The following is a 16,044-nucleotide window of genomic DNA, read 5'->3' on the forward strand; positions in this document are numbered from 1 at the left end:
GCTTTCCTTCACCTTGCACCCCTCGGGCGGCCGGACCCCGCCGCACCCTGAGCTGGGTGCTGGGGCAGCACCCCGGGGTGGCCCTGGGTGACAGGCCACCCGCAGCAGGACGCATGGCGTCCCCGGGACAGGGACTACAAGTCCCAGCGTGCTCTGGGCTGAGCATGGCCCCCGCTGACGGAGGAGGCCTGCTCCATCCTTCCCCGCCATCGCAGGGCGAGGAGCGGGGCGGCCGCGGCCATGCTGCGCCCCAAAGCCCTGACGCAGGTGCTGAGCCAGGCCAACACCGGCGGGGTCCAGAGCACCCTGTGAGTAGGGGTTGGGGGCCGGGGGCGAGGGGCGGCTTCCCCTGCCCGCGCGCCGGGGGCTGCAGGGCCGGTGACACGCTCCCGCTCGGCGCGGGGTAATGCTCCGGCAGGAAAATGCTTTCTTCCCCCTGCCCTGGAAATGCCCCCCCCGGGGGGGCAAGAGGCCCTGTAAGGGGCATGCATGGTGCTGGGGCTGTGCACGGTGCATGGTGCTGGGGCCGTGCGTGGTGCTGGGGCCATGCATGGTGCCAGGAGCGTGCACAGTGCATGGTGCCGGGGCTGTGCACAGTGCCAGGGGCATGCACGGTGCTGGGGCTGTGCACGGTGCATGGTGCTGGGGCCGTGCGTGGTGCTGGGGCCGTGCATGGTGCTGGGGCCTGCATGGTGCTGGGGCCATGCACGGTGCTGGGCTATGCACGGTGCATGGTGCTGGGGCCATGCATGGTGCCAGGAGCGTGCACGGTGCATGGTGCCAGGGCTGTGCACAGTGCCAGGGGCATGCACGGTGCTGGGCCTGTGCACGGTGCATGGTGCTGGGGCCTGCATGGTGCTGGGGCCATGCACGGTGCTGGGCTATGCACAGTGCATGGTGCTGGGGCCATGCATGGTGCCAGGAGCGTGCACAGTGCATGGTGAAGGGGCTCGCACGGTGCCAGGGGCATGCATGGTGCTGGGACTGTGCACAGTGCTGGGCTATGCACAGTGCATGCTCCTGGGGCCATGCACGGTGCCAGGGGCATGCACAGTGCGTGGTGCATGGTGCTTGCCTGCCAGGCTCATGCCCAGTCTGCAGCAGGTCGCAGGCACAGCCACCGCAGACCCACGCTGCCCTGCTCGGGACTGGGGACACCCCAGAGCTTCCTGGCTTTGAAGCCCCTCACCCGCTGCCAAAATCCCCTTGGGCAGGGGACTGGGCTGGGGGGGAGTTGCTTTGGGTTTAGAGACACCAATTCGGCCCCCCCATCTCATTCCCAGGCTCCTGAACAACGAGGGGTCCTTGCTCGCCTACTCGGGCTACGGGGACACTGATGCCAGGGTCACCGCGGCCATCGCCAGCAACATCTGGGTGGCCTACGACAAGAACGGGCACCAGGCGTTCAATGAGGACAACCTCAAGTTCATCCTCATGGACTGCATGGTACGTGGGGCGGGGGGCTGTCCTGCCCTCCCTGGGGACCCCGGCACGGCCATGGCCCTGGGGGTCCCCTGGGACCCTACCGGCGGTCCCTCCCAAGCCGGGGGTGCGACGGGTGCTGTTTCTCCCTGGGCAGGAGGGGCGAGTGGCCATCACGCGGGTGGCAAACCTGCTGCTCTGCATGTACGCGAAAGAGACGGTTGGATTTGGGATGCTGAAGGCCAAGGTAACGCCGGCGGGGAGGGGGCCGGGGGGGCCGCAGGGCTGCGTCCCCGCGGTGGGGTGGGAAAGAGCTGTTGAGGAGGATGAGGATGGCGGAGGAAGCTGCTGTGCCTGGGACGCCTCTTTCCTCCTTTCCTCCTCTTCCCCCGGTGCGAACCCAGGCGCCGCACCGCACCTTTTTAAGGCTCTAAAATGAAACGTAAATTAAAATAAGCACGCGGACGGTGCAAAATCCCCCTCGGCAGCGCTGACGCCGCTCTCTGCTCGCAGGCGCAGGCGCTGGTCCAGTACCTGGAGGAGCCGCTCACGCAGGTGGCCGCATCCTGAGCGCGGGAGCGGAGGGGCTCGGAGGTGCCGCCGTTTGCTTCGACACCGTCACGGGCGCGGGTGGGGGGTGAGCGGCCCCACGGGCATCCCGGAGCTCGGTCCTGCTTTGGTGTGGCCTTTAAAAATAAGTTGCGGGAGAGCAAAAAAAAAGGGGGGGGGGGGGGGGGAAATAAAAGCGTGTCTGATGCTTGTGTCCTTTTGTGTCTCTTTGTGAATAAAAGGAGGAGCTGGGGGGGTGACGCACGCCCGGCCGGGCTGGGGGTGCCCCGGGCTGGGCTTCGGGGCCGCCCGTAGCTCGGCGATGGGCCACGGCCCTGGGGAAAAACAAGGGGGGGGCTGGTGTCAAGGGGGGGTGGGTACAGCAGCGCCGGGCCCCCCTGCACCCCTGCATTGGGGTAGCGGGGGGTGGCGGGGGCTCCTTCCCTTCCCCAGTTTCCCCGGCTTTCACATGATGGCAGCAGAGACGAGGAAACGCGTTCGCGCCCGGTTGGAGCCGGGCTGAGCTGGGGGCTCTGCTCCAGGTCCGGCTGCCCACGCTGCCCCAGCCTGCCCGGCGCCGCAGCCTGCGCCGGCCTCGGCAGCCGGGATCAGGCCCCGGCTCCTCCTCCGGCCGCCCCGTGACGGTCCCAGGGGTGACACTACCTGCCCAACCTGCGCTGCGACACCCAGACCCACCCCTTGAGTCAACCGGCCGCGCTGCGCCGCCAACCCCGCCGGCCTCGACGTCGCTCCCCCGGACCCCGCTCGCTCCCCCGGACCCCGCTCGCTCCCCTGGACCCCGCTCGCTCCCCGCTCGCTCCCCAACAGAGAGGAACTTTGTCCCCTCCACCTCCTCCCTCGCAGCCCGGCGCGCCCCGCTCGAGGCTTTGCAGCGGGAAGGAGGAAACCCAGCGGCGGCGAGGGTGGGCGGCAGCCGGGGCGACATGGGCAGCGCCGAGGAGGATTATAACTTTGTCTTCAAGGGTGAGTCCTGGGCTCGGCGCGAAGCCCCCTCCCCAAAAAGGATGAAGCGGGAAGCCAGGGGCTGCGGGGAGGGAATTGAGGTGTCTTCCCCCCAGGGCTGCCGGGTCCCGAACTGGGATGTTGTTGGCCATCCCCGCAGCTCTGATGTGTGCCGGGAGCTGCGAAGGGTCGGGGGTTCGGGGAGCAGGCACCGGCCTCGGCTGCGTCCCCGGGTCAGGGCTGGCGAACGGCGCCGGGGTCCACGGAGGCACGGGGAGACCCATGCCCACCCCAAGGCTGCACGCGTGGGACGCCGGGCGAATTGCTGGTACGCGGTGGGGGCTGAGACGGCCGGGGCTGAGCGTGCGAGACATAAATGCCGTGCGAACCCATTAACCCTCGAGAGCGGCGGGCATTTAAAAGTCGTCCTGCTGCGGTGACCTGGGTGGTGGCACACGCAAGGACACGGGGGTCAAACCTGGGCTGGAGAAACAGGGACACAGCCTCACGCCCCCCGGCTTGAGCTCGGCAGGCACGGGACCCCGGCGTCCTGCGTCTCTGCCGGGCGCTACCGGTCGGACCCCGCTGGACCTCGGTGGAGGCAAGCGTAGGAGATGGATGGGCTCCGGTGTGCCGCCCGTCCTGGGTGCCCACCGCAGCGGGGTGACCCAGGGCTTGCCAGCATCCTCGCCCTACCCAGAGCCTGGTAGCTGTGACCCCCCAAAACAGCGCTGGGGCCACACCAGCAGACGGGGAGCATGGGTGGGCTCAGCTGAGGTGGCTCAGCCGCGCTCGAGGGGCTGAGAGCTCATGACGCAGGGACGGGACCCCCGTTTGCTGAAGGAGTGACCGCGCCGGGTGTTACACCCCCGTCCCTGCCCAGCCTCTGTGCCCAGGTCTGGGGTCATCAGGCAACGGGGGATGCCCGTGCACCCTGTGCACCCGTGCACCCTGTGCCCGTGCACCCTGTGCCGGCGGCTGGGGCGATCCGGCTGCCACGCTGCCAAGGCAACGAGCTGCTGGCTGGTCTGGCTCAGGTCAGAAAGGGTTATGGGAATTACTGTGAAGTGTCTTGGAGCAGCCCTCTCCCCTCCTCGACAGCTCCAGGGCGCTTTCTCCCTTCCTTCCGCAGTCGTCCTGATCGGGGAATCTGGGGTGGGCAAAACCAACCTGCTCTCCCGCTTCACCCGTAACGAGTTCAACCACGACAGCCGCACCACCATCGGCGTGGAGTTCTCCACCCGCACCATCCTGGTGGGTGACGCCGTGGTGAAGGCTCAGATCTGGGACACGGCCGGGCTGGAGCGGTACCGCGCCATCACCTCTGCGTAAGGATGGGATGCTTGAAATCAGGGCTCCCCTGGTACCTGGGTGGTGATGCCCTCAGAACTGAGCCCCACGGGTGAGGATGCTGTGGGGGGTGTCCAGAGCACCTCTGGGTGATGGTGGGGTTCTCCCCTAGGTATTATCGGGGGGCTGTGGGTGCCCTGGTCGTCTTTGACATCACCAAGCACCAGACGTACAATGTGGTGGACCGCTGGCTGAAGGAGCTGTACGACCACGCCGAGGCCAGTATCGTCGTCATGCTGGTGGGGAATAAAACCGACCTCGCGCAGGCTCGGGAGGTGCCCATGGAGGAGGCGAAAATGTTTGCAGGTACAGGCTGGCACCCTGCCACGGGGCTGGGGGCTTGGGAACCTCCCTGGTAGCAGGGACCCGCAGCAATGCGGGCACCCGAACATCTCTAAAGGGGCTCCAAAATGGAGCCGTGCCTTCGCCGGGGTCTGCGTCATCTCGGGGGATTCCTCTCCTTGCAGACAACAACGGGCTGCTCTTTGTCGAGACCTCGGCGCTGGACTCCACCAACGTCGAGCAGGCGTTCGAGACCATCCTGAAGGGTACGTGTACTGGCACCGTGGTGCGGCGGGGTCCCGGGGACTGGGGCATCGCGGGGTCCCTTACCGGGGACGCGGGGCTGGGCAGAGGATGCGCAGCGCGTCTCTCCTCTGCCCTGCTCCGCGTGAGCACTTTGGGGCTGGTTTCGGAGTTGTCTTTCTGGCTGGTTTGGTTTCTGGCCGTTTGTGCTGGGCGTTTCGCTCTCCGCACCCGTGGCTTTGTTCTCATGGCCCCCGGGCATCCCCGAAGCCCCGGGGGGCTCCTTCTCCCCCTGTAATCCCCGCTGCCCCTTCCTGGGCTCCTGACTCAACGTCTCCAGCACCCTGCTGAACCGGCCGTGGGGACCTGGGGGGACGGGGATGGAGAGGGGTGATGCTCGGCCAGGAGCACCTCTCCAGGAATGGCAGCCAGCAGCATCAGGGCAGGAGCGCGGTGAGGTGTGCCGCGCCGTGCCGTGCCGTGCCGTGCCGTGCCGTGCCGTATAGTGCCGAGCCAGCCTGGCCCGGCGAGCTGCCAGCCCAAGCACGGGGTGAAGCACTAATCCCAGGTTGGGCAAGAGGAAATTGCCTAAGTGCAGGGTGTTCCCCAGGCACCGCCGGGATCCGGCTTGGGGGGAGCTGCTCCCTTGTCACCCCTCAATTCCTCCCCTCTGCTGCATAAAGGGGAAGGAGAGCCACCGCCGTGCCGAGCAGCGGGCCAGCAGGCGAGCAACGGGGGCTGCAGGCTCGAAACTGTCCCTGCTTCCCCGGGGGGCCCTTGGCTGACACACAGACACTCCCCCCCCCGGCACCTCTTGGTTTTGCAGAGATCTTCCACAAAGTGCAGAAGCAGAAGCAGAGGAGCAGCCAAAGCAACACGGTGTCGCTTGCCAGCGAGAGCCCGGAGAGCGCGGCCCCGGCGCAGACGGAGAAGCGCCCGTGCTGCGTGGCCCTCTGAGCTGGCCGGGCACCCCCGGGAAGCCCCCCGGGGACCCCCGCAGCCCCGGGACACGCCAGTGGCGTAGAGCTGGGTCTGCCTCCACGCGGACTCATCTGGCCACCGGCACAGGCTGGTGTCACCCAGCCTGCAGTGCCACCCCCGTCCTGGTGCAGTGGGGACCAGCAGCCCAGACAGTGGCCAAATTCTGCCATAAACAGTGAGAAGCACCAGTGCCGGGAGCTCTGCTCTGTCTGCTTCGTTTTTACCGGCCCTGATTAGCATCACCACCGTCACGCACGGACCCGCGGTGCAGAGGACCGAGATGCCCCCGAAGCACTGCTGGGGAGGGAGCCAGGATGGTGCCAGCGATGGGAGCCGCTCCGATTGCGTCTGGCCCTGGGGTTGTTCCCGTGGGGCCACCCTGTGCCACGCGCTGGGGATGTGGCTGTCCCCACAGGTCTCCGTCCCCACCTGGGGCTGCTCTGGGGTCATCCCAAGCCCTAAGGAGAGAAGCGGCAGTGCTCTGTCCCTGGCACAGCTCTGTCCCCATCCCAGGCACGGGACAAGCGTGACGGCAGGACCTAGCGAAGGTCCCTCCCTGCACGGCAGGACAAGGTTCGGTGCTGAGCCTGGTGCCAAGGGGCCTGGGAGCAGCTCCGTGTCCAGCGCAACGGTGACGCAACCATTAAAGGACTTGCGAAATGCAGGGTTTGCTGAGCTGGAATTCCTGCGTGTTTGTGGTCCCATCCCCTGGTCCCCACCTCCACGACACGCTGGAGATCGTGGCCACCCAAGCAGCCCAGCCCGATGCCATGGTCCCCCCTGCGCCCCCTCCCCACACGGCCTTTCCCAGTCCACGTCCCCGCGCTCTCGATGGCTTATAGGGGACGGCTGGCAGTTTATCAGTGACTCGGCCTCAGCCAGTTATCCCAAACCCCTCGGAAATGGAAGGGGATTTTCCATGTCTTCCTCTAGGTCCGGGCACTCGCTTTCCCTTTGCGCCGTGCTCAGCCCAGCTCCCATTTCGTGTCCTTGGTTCCGCACGGAAAGAGTGGCCGTGACCGTCCCCGTCGGTGGCACACGTGCACGCGGCGGTGGCCTTTGCCGTGCAGCGCTTTGCGTGAGGACGCCCCGATGCAGTGCACCCCAGAGCCCTCGGGAAGGCACGGCGGTGCGGAGCAGGGAGCGGAGCCCTCGCCCGTGGGAACAGCCGCATACCTGCCCCCTCCCCCACCCTTACCTGGCCCAGGTGAGCACACCTGGGCGGTGACGGGCAGCCCCGGCCACCAATGGGTGCGGAGGAGGAAGGGCTGTGACCACCAATGGGTGCGCAGGGGACAGCCCCTGCCAGGGCTGGATAAGTCCCGGAAATCCCAGTTTGCCCAGTGGGAGTGGGGCTGTGGTGCTGGGCGAGATGCGGGGCAAGGACGATGAGTACGACTACCTCTTCAAAGGTGGGTGCCCTGCCCTGCCCTGCCTGGGCTGCTCTGGCCATGCCTGCAATGAGCTGTGCTCGGTCTCAGCCTGCTGCCGGTGGTGCTGTCTCCCTTGGGATGGAGCTGGAAGCCGGGGCTTTGGCTTGTACTGGGATATAACGCACGGCTCCCAGCGCTGGGGACCTGGGGGGTGGCCTTGTTGGGGTGCTCCCCTCTGCTGGGCAGAGGGGCGGTGGGTATCGGTGGTGCTGGGGCTTCAGGGTGGGGGCTGAAACGCTGCCGTGGTGCGAGGGTTTGCATAGAGGTGGTCTGCGGCTGCTGGGTGCGGGTGGCTGTTGTGGCCCTAGTGTTAATTAAAGCAGCTCGTTACTGCTGCGGGAGGTGTCTGGAGCCCTCAGCTGGGTGCAGCACCCAGGGGAGGGGTGGCAGGGCGCTGGTCCCTGGGGGAGGCAGGGGCGGTGGGGAAAGCTGGTCCCTGCGGCGCTGCGGGTGCTGTGCCGGCCCCTGAGCCCCTCTGAGCGGGTTTGGGGGCTCCCCTCTGCGTGGCTGGGGCGGGAGGAGCAGTTCTGGGGGCTGGGCGAGCAATCCCAAGAGGAAAAGCTGTGCTGCTCGCCTGGCTGCAATTAAGGGAAGGGATCCAGGGCTGCGGGGTTGTCCTTCCCGGTCACACACGGGGTGACCTCTCCGGTGTGCGAGGGGGGGGACGGGGCTGGGCCCTCGGAGGCGTAACGTTGGTTTTCCCGGCTGTAGGAGCCCAGCATCCTCATCTGAGCCTCCATCCCCTGCGCACGCCGGGTTTCCCCGCCGATAGCCGCTCTCCCCTTGCACCGGGCCGCCATGCCGTGGCTGGAGCAGGCGCTGGGGGAAGCGAGGGGACAAGCTTGGCAACGTCACAACCTCCCGAGCAATAAAAGCCGGGGAGTGAGATCACCCGGCGGCCGGCCCTGAGTCAGCCTCCCCGTCCAGCCCTGCCCGAAAGGGCCCCGAGTAATTCCAGCCACCAACATGATGGTAGCCCCTGGCTCCTCGCACACCTCCCCTGGCCCCTGCCCAGGAAAATCCTTCTTTCTGGAGTTATTCTGGGACCTGGCGAGGGGGAAACTCTGATGCAGCTGGAGCTGGGTTGTGCCTTGGAGCGAGGCTCCTGGGCAGGAGCTCCTCCGGCTGCTGTGTCCTTTGCTTCTCGCCCAGCGTTGTGCCAGCAGCACGGCTCTGAGATGGCCCCGGCACGTTGTCCTCCTGTGGTGCCCGTCCCTGCATTCCCCTCCTGGGTCTCGTGGTGATCTCTAGAGTCCTTAAAAAATAAGAGAATTCAGTTTTGAGTGCAAGGTCTGCTCATCCCTCCTGATCGGAGCAAAGTCCAAGGGAGATGCAGTGTTTAGGGGCGCGGAGCCGGGCGTAGATGGCTCTGCTGGGACCAGCTTCTCCCCCTGCGAAATGGGAGACGGTCACCGCTCGAAGCAGCGTTATCCCGATTTCCATTCAGCTGCCTTCTGTTGCAAAGCACGTTGCAAATTCCAGCTGTGCTCACGGGAAGGCCCTCGATGCTGCTGGAGGGGCTCGGGAGAGATGGGAAATGGCCCTGGGCATGGCCGCTCCTCGGACCCTGCCTCGGGGCCCCTGCGTGGAGCTCCAGGCTGTTTCCACCCCCACCTCTGGGGTGGGACGTGATCTGTCGAGGATGTTTCGCCGGTGCTCACGGGACGCGTGCCCTCTGCTCCAAACGGCTCACGCTGCGTGTTCAGAGGCAGCAAGGACTGAGAGCGTCAAACGCTTTTGCGCGTGGGGTGGAAGACGCTGCTCGAGTCCCTCTTGCCCTTCAAGCTCAGGGGGATGGGGCTGAGCACGTACCCCCCCCCCCCGCATCGAGGTGCCCCGGACGCTGCTGGATCCCTGCCCCATCCAACCCCCTCCCTGCATCCCCGGAGTGGTGCAAAACCCGCAGGAGCGCGAGGAGCGTGCCGTGGCCGTGGGGGTCTGTGCAAGGTCAGCGTGTGCCCAAGACGGGCTGGCTCTGCTCCTTCCTCCCTCCCCCAGCCTGCGTTCCTAAGGTTTTCCCATACCGATACTTTTTTTTTTTTTTTTTAAACCGGCTGCGGGGGTAACGCAGCACGGCACGCTCGTGCCTCAGTTTCCCCTGGCTGTACTCAGTGCTGTCTCCTGGCAGCAGGACCAGCTGCGCTCCCCTCCTGTCCCCGGGCCACGGAGGTGCTTGGGGCCGGAGGCAGCCGGAGCACGGCCCTGCCGGGATAGGGGATGCGGCGGTTGAGCCGGGGGAAGCAGCAACTTCCCGTTGATTAAACACCAAGCCCAGATCAAAGCGACGAGGCTCAGTAAGCGTTAACGAACCTGGCTCATCACTGGCCTGCATTTTCCTACCGGTTTGGCCAGGGTAGCCCAGACTGTCAGGGTTGTCCCAGGCTTCCAGGCAGAGCACAGCAGCTTTCAGCGCTGCATGGAGGAGCCCCGCTTCCCTCTGTTGCCGGCCGCCCTGCCACGGCGATGGCCAGCAAGGCTCCGGTGCCTTCCAGCTGCCCTCGGTGATGACGGGGGAGCTGCTCCGCGTGCTGTTGGGCTTCGTGGAGCAACGCTGTTTGCTGGCTGCCCTGCAAGGAGGGGTTTGGCAAGGGGGTTGGAGGTTTTGCATCCCAGCCCGTGCAAGGGAGCCAAGTCCCTGTGAGCTGGAGCTGACGGGGAAGGGGTTATCCAGGCCACGGAGCAACATCCTTGGTGGCCTCTGAGCCTTGAATGATGTAGATGTGTCTTGCTGCAAATCCTGCAGGGTGCTTTGCAGCCCCGGTGACGAGCGCAGCGGTGCGGCGTACCCGGCGGTCCCTCGCTGGTGTTGCCGCTCCGGCGTTCTCCCCAGCGTGGTCGCTGGATGGTTGCGATTTCAGCCCCGCTGTTGTCTGATCCTGTGTCCGCCAAGCTTGGTCCCACGAGGGTGGGCGAAGCGAAGCTGCATTGGAGGGCGCCTGGAGAATGAACAGAATCAGCAGCGGGGGGAATTTTAAAAAGAAATAAATAAAAAATCAAAAGCTGTTGAGTCATAAACTCAACAAACTTGATAGGGGAGCTGCGTGATAAAGCTTCCCCAGAGCCTGTTGCACCAGGTTTTACAGGAACCAGCCAGAACTGGGACAGGCAGAAAATGCACTTAACTAACCCACACCCAGGGACTTCCCGGCTCACGGGCTGGACCAGCAGCAGCGGAGGAGGAGGAGGAGAATGATGATGATGATGCTTCCTTTCAGACCAGGTCTTTAAGTCCTCTTGTGTGCCCTCAGGGTTGGAGCTTGGGCTGGAAATAGGAGACCCAGTTCTGCTTGGCCTCCCTGGCCTGGCTGTCTCCGTCGCTGGTTTTCTGCCCGTTTTATGTCCGTGGGTGCCTACGGCGCCTTCCCGTCCCCATGCTGGGAAGGAAACCCCTGGCAACCTCCAGGCGACGGCAGGAATTTTCTTGAGGGGTATTTAGAGGCAGCTGGTCCTGCTCCCCGAGTTGCAGCCCCCTCGCCCAGGATGAAATGGAGGTGGGGTCTGGGGTGGGGGTGGATGGGGGACATCCTCCGTCCCTGCCAGGCTGTGGGGTTTGCTGGGGCGGTCGGCGCTGCGGGATGCAAATGCCGTTGCTGGGTGTCGGGGAGGGGGGGCTGACGCTGTGCTTGTGCCCCCCCAGTTGTGCTCATCGGGGACTCTGGGGTGGGGAAGAGCAACCTGCTCTCGCGCTTCACCCGCAATGAGTTCAACCTGGAGAGCAAGAGCACCATCGGGGTGGAGTTTGCCACAAGGAGCATCCAGGTGGACAACAAGACCGTGAAGGCTCAGATCTGGGACACGGCCGGGCAGGAGCGGTACCGGGCCATCACCTCGGCGTGAGTTTCCTTGCTCCCTACCTACGTCCCTCCCCTGGGACCCTGCTGTGACCCTGTCCCCTCGCTGTCCCCCAGGTACTACCGGGGGGCGGTGGGAGCCCTGCTCGTCTACGACATCGCCAAGTACCTGACGTACGAGAACGCCGAGCGCTGGCTGAAGGAGCTGCAGGACCACGCTGATGCCAACATCGTCATCATGCTGGTGGGCAACAAGAGCGACCTGCGGCACCTGCGGGCCGTGCCCACCGACGAGGCCAGGAGCTTTGCAGGTATCTCCCCCATCCTGCCCTGTCCCGTCCCATCCCCGGGCGGCCGTAGCTCATGGCGCCCGCCTGAGCTCGCCCTGTCCTTGCAGAGAAGAACGGGCTGTCCTTCCTCGAGACGTCTGCTCTGGACTCCACCAACGTGGAGACGGCTTTCCACAACATCCTCTCGGGTAAGGGGCAGCCAGGAAAGGAGGTGGGGGGACGGAGATGGTTTCGGACACTGTGTCCTCCCAGGACCCCGCTGGGGACCCTGGCTGTACGTTCTGGGGTGGGATCCTGCTCCCCTGGGTGGGGAGATGTGGACACTTGAGCTGTGTGTTTTGGGAGGGGGCAGGTCCCCCACTGAAATATATACTTAATTTTTTTTTTTTCCCTTCTCTTCTCTCTCTGCTGGCAGAGATCTACCGCATCGTGTCACAGAGGCAGATCACCGGGCAGCCGGAATCAGAGTTTGGCCCCACCACGACCATCGAGCCCATCCGGGTGCTGCCCACGCAGCAGGAGAGCAGGCAGGCGCCCTGCTGCCAGAACATCTGAGCCCCCTGGGGTGCCCCCACCCTGACCCCCCCACCCAGCACACGGTGGCATCACGTTTCTCACCCTCTACCTCTGCTCGCTGCAGCCCCCCAGCACAGGGCGGGCTGGTGGCTGCTTCTGCACGGCTGCTCTTGTGTGCACCATCATGCTGCCTGCGTCCTGCTCTCCCCGTGTTTTATGTAGGACCTACACAAATAGAGGGGGGGAAGCATCAGGGTCTCTCCCCTCTCTCCCCGTGGTTTGGGACGTGCCATCCCCTCGTGTCCCTGCTTCCTCTAGCCCTGAAGGCACAGTCACCGGGTGACTCAGGGTGGCACTGAACAAGCCCAACCATCGTGACTCCCTTGCTTAGCGCCACATTTCTGCAGCACCCCTGGGTGCAGCCCTGCAGGGTGGGGTGCGAAGGGGGACGCTGGGTGCACCCTTCTCTTGCCTGGTGAAGCGAGCAGCATCGCAACTGGTTGCACCCAGCCCTGCCCCTTCAACACCAAGGGCTGGGTGTGCCTCTGGGTGCTGCTGGGGCAGCATGGGACACCCCAGCGTGGGGTGCGGGGGGGTGACTCCCTGCTCACGCCTGGAAGCACCCTGTTTTTCATGCTGTGAGCCCCTTGGGGCGCGCCTGCGGCACAGCCCCAGCAAAGGGAAAAGCTGCACCGGGGGGGCTGGAGCAGGGACCTGGGGGGCACGTCCCCCCCTGAGGAGAGGACAAGGGGGTCGTGGGGTGAGTGCGAGGGCAGGGATGGGGTGCTGGGGGGGGCATGTGGTCCCTCCGCACACCTCCCTGCGTGGTGGCCAGTGCCAGCACATGGGGCCCCTCGGCTCTGGGCTGCGAGGAACCTCCTGCGTGGCTCGAACCGGCTCCACTCGAGTGTTTTGCCACTCGTGGCTGGGGGCTGGTGACAGCGTGGCCCGGGCTGGGGACACGGTTGCCACTAGATGGAGCGTCTGCTGCACCTACGGGGTGCCGGTGGCCCCGTTCCCCTGCCTGGGGGACAGCGGGCACCCCCCAGGGCAGACATCGCCCGAGGTGCTGGGACAGACTGGGCTGAGCCCAGTGCCACTGTCGGGGGTGATTGGCAGGTGTCAATCAAGGGTGCAGGCGCTGCGGTGGCCTCTCTGGGAGAGCCTGTCCCTTCCCATTAACCCCAGCGCTGGGAGCGCGTCCCCCATCACAACACGGGGTTTTGGGGGGAGTGTCTCTGTCTCTCCATGGCTGCCCCCGGTCACCCCAACTCACCTGGCCGTGCCAGCAGGATCTGCGCCGAGGTCTTGCCTTGGGGCGCGATTTATCGATGAACCAGGAATTTGGGCAAAATCCCCAAATAAAGTTGCTGCTGGAGGCTCTTTCTCTCTCTGCCAGGGTCCTTCCCTGAGGCCAGGAGCTGCGCCCCACGCCTCTGCCCGCTTGGGTGCTGGGCAGCGTCCCCAAGCGATGAAGGGCGTGAGAGGCGAGGAGGAAGAGGGGCAGGGAGGAAGGTGTAGCCTGGGCAAGGGGGTGTCTTGCTGGGAGGCTGGAGGGGAAAGCTTGAACTTCAGGCTCGGAGGGGCAGGTTGGATCCTGCTGCCGTGGCACAGTGGGAGCGCGGGGGTGCCTGAACCGGGTGCAGAAATGGCTGCGCCGCATGGGTGCCAGTCCCGTTTGGGTTGAGGTTGCTCCCAACCGCCAGCGCAGCCACCCCAGCCCTGGCAGCATCTTAACCCCGGCTCGAGCCATCCCGGTGCAGCATGGCCCCGCACCACGGCACTGCTGTGTCCCAGGGGCAGCCTCACCCCTGAGCTGGCCAGACCCACCCTTGGCCAAACCCATCCTTGGCCAAACCCACCCTTGGCCAGACCCATCCTTGGCCAAACCCACCCTTGGCCAGACCCACCCTTGGCCAGACCCACCCTTGGCCAAACCCATCCTTGGCCAAACCCACCCTTGGCCAGACCCATCCTTGGCCAGACCCATCCTTGGCCAAACCCATCCTTGGCCAGACCCACCCTTGGCCAAACCCAGCCTTGGCCAAACCCATCCTTGGCCAGACCCATCCTTGGCCAAACCCATCCTTGGCCAAACCCACCCTTGGCCAGACCCATCCTTGGCCAGACCCACCCTTGGCCAAACCCAGCCTTGGCCAAACCCATCCTTGGCCAGACCCATCCTTGGCCAAACCCACCCTTGGCCAAACCCATCCTTGGCCAAACCCATCCTTGGCCAGACCCATCCTTGGCTAGACCCATCCTTGGCCAAACCCACCCTTGGCCAAACCCATCCTTGGCCAGACCCACCCTTGGCCAGACCCACCCTTGGCCAAACCCATCCTTGGCCACGTCCCGTTTGTGTCTGACCACGGCTGGACGCTGTCCCCAGGCGAGTGACAGTTATTATCCCACCCGGCCGGGCTCTGCCCCATGCCCGCACCAGCCGGGAGAAGCACGGCGATGCGCAGACCAGCCGGAGAGCTGCCAAGCGCCACCCCCTCCCGCACCACCATCTGCCCGCGCCGAAACGCGGTGCCAAGAGGTGATGTCAGCCCCGCCGCCGGCAAAGGTGGATGCGCGGGGGAAGGATGCTGCCCCCGGCTCCGCAAAGGGACAGGGCTTGAGCCAAGCGTCCCTCGGGGCTCGCTGCCGTCAGACGTGCCATCCAGCCAGGCACTGGCACGGACACACGGGATGATGAGCTCATTTAGGCTCATGGAGACAATTTTGGGCTTGGCAGCTGTTTCGTTGCAGGTTTTCCAGCTTTTATGTGATTTCTGCTGGAATGAAGTAGTGGGAAGGGTGAAACAAGGCACAGGTTTGCACACAAGGACACGGGCTGGGAAGAGCAGCGGGTGCAGGGGAGCTGATAGTCTTGCAAAAGAAACTCCTTTGCTCTAATTAACCCCGAGAAGTGTTGCTAAAGGTGTGAGAGACCCGTGAGGGGTGGTGGAAGGAGGTTACGGCCCCGCCGCCCCCGGAGCTCAGCCCGGCCAGGGGCTCCATTCCCAACCACCCCAACTGCAAAACAGGATCTGGCCCCTGATTTTTTTTGGACTCCCGGACCCCCTCCTAAAGCGTGAACAGACAGAAACCAAGAGCAGACACCAAGTTTCTTAAGTAATAATACTTTAATAAAATTAAGTTCTTAATGTAATTTAGCACATTTAATACATTAACCCTTTCCCTTCTTTGTTTTCTACAAGTTGTGCAACATCATTATTTTAATTTTTTATTTTATTTTAATTTTTTTCCTTCTCCCCTTATACTATATGCCTCAAAACTCAGACAACGAGCCTAACTCTACTTCTATGTTCGGTTATATCTCTCTCTCAGGCCTTTATTTTTGCGTAACGCCGGAGAGATGAAAATACCTGGATGGAACATGTGATCGGTTTCCAATAGTAACAATCCCGACTACAGGTTTCCTATGACGTTAAAAGAAAAGAGGGGGGGGGAAAAAAAAAAAAGCAAACACAACATAATAGGGAATGGACTTTAAATGGAAGGGCCACACAGTCAGGACGGCCGGGCTAACACCGGGCAACTCTGTGGCCGGCTGGCTCAGCGCGAGGTTGGGAGTACCGTGGAGTAGGACCCTGGGATAGCACCCGGATCCGGGGGAAAGCGGATACACGCAAACTTGTACAGTGTTTTTGAGCGAGGACGAGAGAAAGCTACCGTGGTCGTGGTCAAGCAAAAAGCCATGAAGGGCCGGTGAAGGGCTGCGCTCCCCCTGGAAGCCGCTGCTGCTGCGGGGGTATCGCCGAGATCGGCTGCTGATGGTCCCCGGTGGCTTGGGTTTCGTTTTAGCTCACGTCTTACGTAGGAAATCCCACCGGAGCTGCTTTGCCAGAGTCCCAACAGCAGCAAGCTGCAGCCTGGATCTCTGTGATACCGGGGCAGAGCCAGAGGAAATCCTCTGCAGCCCCGAAGGCTCCCGACCGAGCGTGCAGCCGGATGCCCGGGGGCTTCTCTGGGCGTCCCTGCGGATTTCCCCGGCTCACCTGGGGCTGGGATCAGAGTCCGCTCCGCGACACGGCAGCACGAATGGGCTCTGCAGCGGCCAGGGCTCCAGCAGATTTGTTAGTTTGGGATTCGTCAGCGCTTGTGCCCACTGCCTTTCATGTTTGCTTAACACTGCTTTTAACCCAGGAGCAAATCCCCAATTGCAAAACAGGATCTGGCCCCTGATTTTTTTTTTTTTCCCCCTTTTTTAGG

At 64.3% G+C, this 16,044-nt stretch overlaps 3 protein-coding genes across 4 annotated transcripts; all 3 read left to right on the forward strand.

The window, feature by feature from the left end:
* Positions 1-155: 155 nt before the first annotated feature.
* LAMTOR2 (late endosomal/lysosomal adaptor, MAPK and MTOR activator 2) lies at positions 156-2,157 on the forward strand. Of its 2 annotated transcripts, XM_075176098.1 has the most exons (4): positions 156-308; positions 1,284-1,446; positions 1,580-1,669; positions 1,936-2,157. In XM_075176098.1, the coding sequence occupies exons 1-4, from the start codon at positions 241-243 to the stop codon at positions 1,990-1,992; spliced, it is 378 nt and encodes a 125-aa protein (XP_075032199.1). In that variant the 5' UTR covers positions 156-240; the 3' UTR covers positions 1,993-2,157. The 2 variants fall into 2 exon arrangements, with proteins under 2 accessions (XP_075032199.1, XP_075032198.1); XM_075176097.1 differs by lacking the exon at positions 1,580-1,669 and having other exon boundaries at positions 162-308.
* A 659-nt stretch (positions 2,158-2,816) lies between these two features.
* On the forward strand, positions 2,817-6,433 carry RAB25 (RAB25, member RAS oncogene family). Its single transcript, XM_075176101.1, has 5 exons — positions 2,817-2,955; positions 4,067-4,262; positions 4,397-4,590; positions 4,752-4,832; positions 5,636-6,433. Exons 1-5 carry the CDS (start codon positions 2,916-2,918, stop codon positions 5,764-5,766), a joined length of 642 nt encoding a protein of 213 aa, XP_075032202.1. The 5' UTR covers positions 2,817-2,915; the 3' UTR covers positions 5,767-6,433.
* Positions 6,434-7,162: 729 nt separating this feature from the next.
* On the forward strand, positions 7,163-11,906 carry LOC142094086 (ras-related protein Rab-11A-like). The gene is made up of 5 exons (XM_075175925.1): positions 7,163-7,202; positions 10,861-11,056; positions 11,132-11,325; positions 11,412-11,492; positions 11,720-11,906. The coding sequence occupies exons 1-5, from the start codon at positions 7,163-7,165 to the stop codon at positions 11,857-11,859; spliced, it is 651 nt and encodes a 216-aa protein (XP_075032026.1). The 3' UTR covers positions 11,860-11,906.
* Positions 11,907-16,044: the final 4,138 nt, after the last annotated feature.

This window comes from Calonectris borealis, chromosome 29 (assembly GCF_964195595.1).
Source record: "Calonectris borealis chromosome 29, bCalBor7.hap1.2, whole genome shotgun sequence".
Classification (NCBI taxonomy): Eukaryota; Metazoa; Chordata; class Aves; order Procellariiformes; family Procellariidae; genus Calonectris; species Calonectris borealis.

Coding starts and splice junctions, on each gene's coding strand:
- LAMTOR2 (XM_075176098.1), top strand. CDS start 241: ATGCTGCGCCCCAAAGCCCTGACGCAGGTGCTGAGCCAGGCCAACACC. Junction 309..1,283: donor GGCGGGGTCCAGAGCACCCT/GTGAGTAGGGGT, acceptor TCTCATTCCCAG/GCTCCTGAACAACGAGGGGT. Junction 1,670..1,935: donor TTGGGATGCTGAAGGCCAAG/GTAACGCCGGCG, acceptor CTCTGCTCGCAG/GCGCAGGCGCTGGTCCAGTA.
- RAB25 (XM_075176101.1), top strand. CDS start 2,916: ATGGGCAGCGCCGAGGAGGATTATAACTTTGTCTTCAAGG. Junction 2,956..4,066: donor TTATAACTTTGTCTTCAAGG/GTGAGTCCTGGG, acceptor TTCCTTCCGCAG/TCGTCCTGATCGGGGAATCT. Junction 4,591..4,751: donor GGAGGCGAAAATGTTTGCAG/GTACAGGCTGGC, acceptor CTCTCCTTGCAG/ACAACAACGGGCTGCTCTTT.
- LOC142094086 (XM_075175925.1), top strand. CDS start 7,163: ATGCGGGGCAAGGACGATGAGTACGACTACCTCTTCAAAG. Junction 11,057..11,131: donor TACCGGGCCATCACCTCGGC/GTGAGTTTCCTT, acceptor GCTGTCCCCCAG/GTACTACCGGGGGGCGGTGG. Junction 11,493..11,719: donor TTTCCACAACATCCTCTCGG/GTAAGGGGCAGC, acceptor CTCTGCTGGCAG/AGATCTACCGCATCGTGTCA.